The sequence below is a fragment of the Etheostoma cragini genome, chromosome 2 (genome assembly GCF_013103735.1).
Source record: "Etheostoma cragini isolate CJK2018 chromosome 2, CSU_Ecrag_1.0, whole genome shotgun sequence".
NCBI lineage: Eukaryota > Metazoa > Chordata > Actinopteri > Perciformes > Percidae > Etheostoma > Etheostoma cragini.
This window is the reverse complement of record NC_048408.1, coordinates 29,321,275-29,324,671: the sequence shown is the minus strand read 5'-3', so window position 1 is coordinate 29,324,671 and position 3,397 is coordinate 29,321,275. Positions and strand designations below refer to the sequence as shown.

Below are 3,397 nucleotides of genomic sequence, written 5' to 3'. Positions count from 1 at the left end.
CATCCCTCGTCTCTAGTCTTTGTCCTGAACACCATCTCTACTCTTTGTTCTTAACACCGTCTCTCGTCTCTAGTCTTTATCCTGAACACCATCTCTCGCCTTTGTCCTGAACACCGTCTCTTGTCTTTGTCCTGAACACCGTCCCTCGTCTTTGTCCTGAACACCATCTCTTGTCTTTGTCCTGAACACCGTCCCTCGTCTTTGTCCTGAACACCATCTCTTGCCTTTGTCCTGAACACCATCTCTTGCCTTTGTCCCGAACACCGTCTATTGCCTTTGTCCTGAACACCATTTCTCGTCTTTGTCCTAAACACCGTCTCTCGTCTTTGTCCTGAACAGTCTCTCGCCTTTGTCCTAAACACCATCTGTCGTCTTTGTCCTAAACACCATCTGTCGTCTTTGTCCTAAACACCATCTCTCGACTTTGTCCTAAACACCATCTGTCGTCTTTGTCCTAAACACCATCTGTCGTCTTTGTCCTAAACACCATCTGTCGTCTTTGTCCTAAACACCATCTGTCGTCTTTGTCCTAAACACCATCTGTCGTCTTTGTCCTAAACACCATCTGTCGTCTTTGTCCTGAACACCATCTCTCGTCTTTGTCCTGAACACCATCTCTCGTCTTTGTCCTGAACACCATCTCTCGTCTTTGTCCTTCACCCAGATGGTCCAGCGGGCGGCACGGTGGGCAGGTCCGCCCTTCGGCCCCCGGGGTCCCGGTCTGCGGCCCCTCGCCCCCCACCGGGCCGGTCCCCCTCGCCCTCCCCGGCCAACAAGCCGTCTCCACCGGAGCACCGTCCCTCCCACCGGCCCTCGCTGCCCGACATCTCCCGCCCCCCCAACAACACCAACAGCTCGTCCACAGGCGGCGGGATGAAGCACAGCACCTCTGCCCCGCCGCCTCCTCCACCCTTCAACAGAGGAGGCCGCAGCAACGCTCCGCCCGCCCCGACTCAGAAAGCACAAGCTCCACCCGCCTCGTCCTCGTCATACAGCAGAGACAAGCCCCTCCCACCGATGCCCAGCAGAGGCCCGACCCCTCCCAGCTCCGTGAAGCCTCCTCCGTCTTCCAACAGACCGCAGACGGGCGGCTCCTCAGCTCCTCCACCTCCGTACAGACCGCACGCATTGGGCAACGTCTCCAACGGGGGGTCCGCCGTAGACGGGGGGGGCGGGGCTCCGGAGCTGCCACAGAGGCACAACTCGCTGCACAAAAAACACACATCGGGAGGGGGCAGCCAAGGACGCAGCCAGGCTCCTCCACCCCCTCCCTCTCCGTCTCCATCCGCGTCCTCCCAGCAGGCCGGCAGACCACCACCACCCGCCAGAGAGCCACCTGGACGCAGAACAGGTACAACCACCTGCACCGTAAACACACACACACACACACACACACACACACACACACAACTCTCAGTATTCACGTCTTTTACAGGTTAAAAGTCACTGCTCATACGGCAGATTTTGCATTAACGCGTCTGTGCCGTTCTGTATTCGTCGGTCTTTTCATGACGCATGCAGCAGAGACGCACTTTCATTGGTTCAAATGCACAGGAGGCGGGTCTTGTTGGCTATTTAAAGCCCCGTAACCACCAAAATGTACCGTAGTTTGCTGAAAATCATGTCAATCAACCAGACATACGTGTGCGTTTGTTTATGATTTTTTAAGAGATGTTTTGAGAGGAAGTGGTAGATTATGATGAAGACATCCTCCCTCCCAAACTCCTCACTATCTTCCCCCTCAACGTCACTGCCCTCGCTCTCTAAATCCTCCTCCGTCGGAGCCGTTTTCTCGCTGATACTGGACCAGGTCTTGGTGTCAGACTCCGCTGGAGCTGCTGGAAACATCTGAACATCACGCGATGTCAAATCACCGTCACAGTATGTGAAACTGTGGGTTTAATTACTATAATTAAGGCTTCGCGACGTGAGGAAAATACGCGACATGCAATAACGATGTTAAATATTTAGATAATGCCATTACTTGCGATAAATAAACACACATGCGTATACACAACAAATTGCTTGTTTGATTTAAAACAAATGGAAGGAAATCATTTCCAACATTTTTTTTATTGAACAATTTAAACATTGAATTAAATATGAGGCACCATTTTATTAAAAAAAAGTTACGTGCAGTTATTTTTTGATGAAATTTCTGTCTACAAACACAAAAAATCTCACTGTCTTACGTGATATATCGCAGATGATGACTTAAAAAAAACAATATATTGCGCGGCACCATCTATAATGTGGAGCAGTGGTTCCCCTAGGGGTATTTAAGAGTACTGCAGAGGGTATGTTAGCTTGTTCTTTATGCATAATTCCTAAAACATTCACTAGAATAATGAATGAATTCAGTGATGGATTCTCAGCGTTGACATGCAGGCGAGCATTTGAGTATTTTTAAGTTTCAAGTCCAGTTTCCAGTCCAATATTAACTTTTTGTTCCGGTTAGTTAATGATCAAATTTTATTACCAGCCATTTAATAGATTACTATTTTTTGGGGGCTGGTGAGTGAAGGAAGTCTACCAGCCACTGAGACTCAGCGAGTCCTGACCAAGAGGCAAGAACACAACAATTACATTTAGAGAAGTTATACAACAAAGATAATTAAAAAATTTACAATGTAAACGGGTCATTTCAGGTTCTCTCAGTCTGCATTTCAAAGCATTTAAGGAAATAAGGTCAGATAATTTCAAGTCTTTTTGCAAAGAGGTCCATGCAGAAGGAGCGGAGTGGACAAAAGCCACTTGCTTATTTTACCAGCGTCTGGACCAGGGTCCAGGGCTAGCTTTGGACCCTGGTTCCAAGGTTTAGCCTGGTGCAGCGTTGTTGCTCTTTTATAGTTTTTTTTTTTTTCCTCAAAGTGTTTCTTGCATCATCCATGTAATCCTGATCGTCTGTGTTCCTTGCAGCGCCCCAGGTGCCCCCCTCCGGGTCTCGTAATGGCAGTCGGGACGCCCCCCCTCCCCCGCCCCCCTACCGCGGCCACAGCTCTGCGGTGTCAGAGTCCCTCACCCGAGTGGGTAAACCGCCTCCACCTCTCTCCTCCTCTTCCTCCTCCGTCTCGTCAACCTCCTCCACCCGAACTCCGGCTGGACCTCCTCCACCGCCCCCGCCGATCCGGAACGGCCACTCCTCCATCTCCTCCTCCAAGTCCCTTGTAGGTGAGTCAAGCTGGATTCATGGTGGTGCGGAGTCTCCACGGCCTGAAGTTTATACTTTTGTGTGTCGAACATTTTAAGGGGGTGGTCCCATGGCATGGTGTCTTTGGATGCTATAATCCTTAGTGGACCCCAAATACTGTATCTGAAGTCTTTTATATAGACCTTAGTGGTCCCCTAATACTGTATCTGAAGTCTCTTTTATATGGACCTTAGTGGTCCCCTAATA

General features: G+C 49.9%; 1 protein-coding gene across 1 annotated transcript in view; it reads left to right on the top strand.

Annotated features, from left to right (window-relative positions):
* Nucleotides 1-648: 648 nt before the first annotated feature.
* The window catches only part of wipf2a (WAS/WASL interacting protein family, member 2a), a gene marked incomplete at its 5' end in the record, with an annotated part of 23,820 nt that continues 21,071 nt past the window's right edge, over nucleotides 649-3,397 (top strand). The window contains 2 exons of the mRNA XM_034884009.1: nucleotides 649-1,351; nucleotides 2,920-3,171. Of these exons, the coding sequence (XP_034739900.1) occupies nucleotides 649-1,351; nucleotides 2,920-3,171 (955 nt within the window). The remainder of the gene's footprint in view (nucleotides 1,352-2,919; nucleotides 3,172-3,397) is intronic.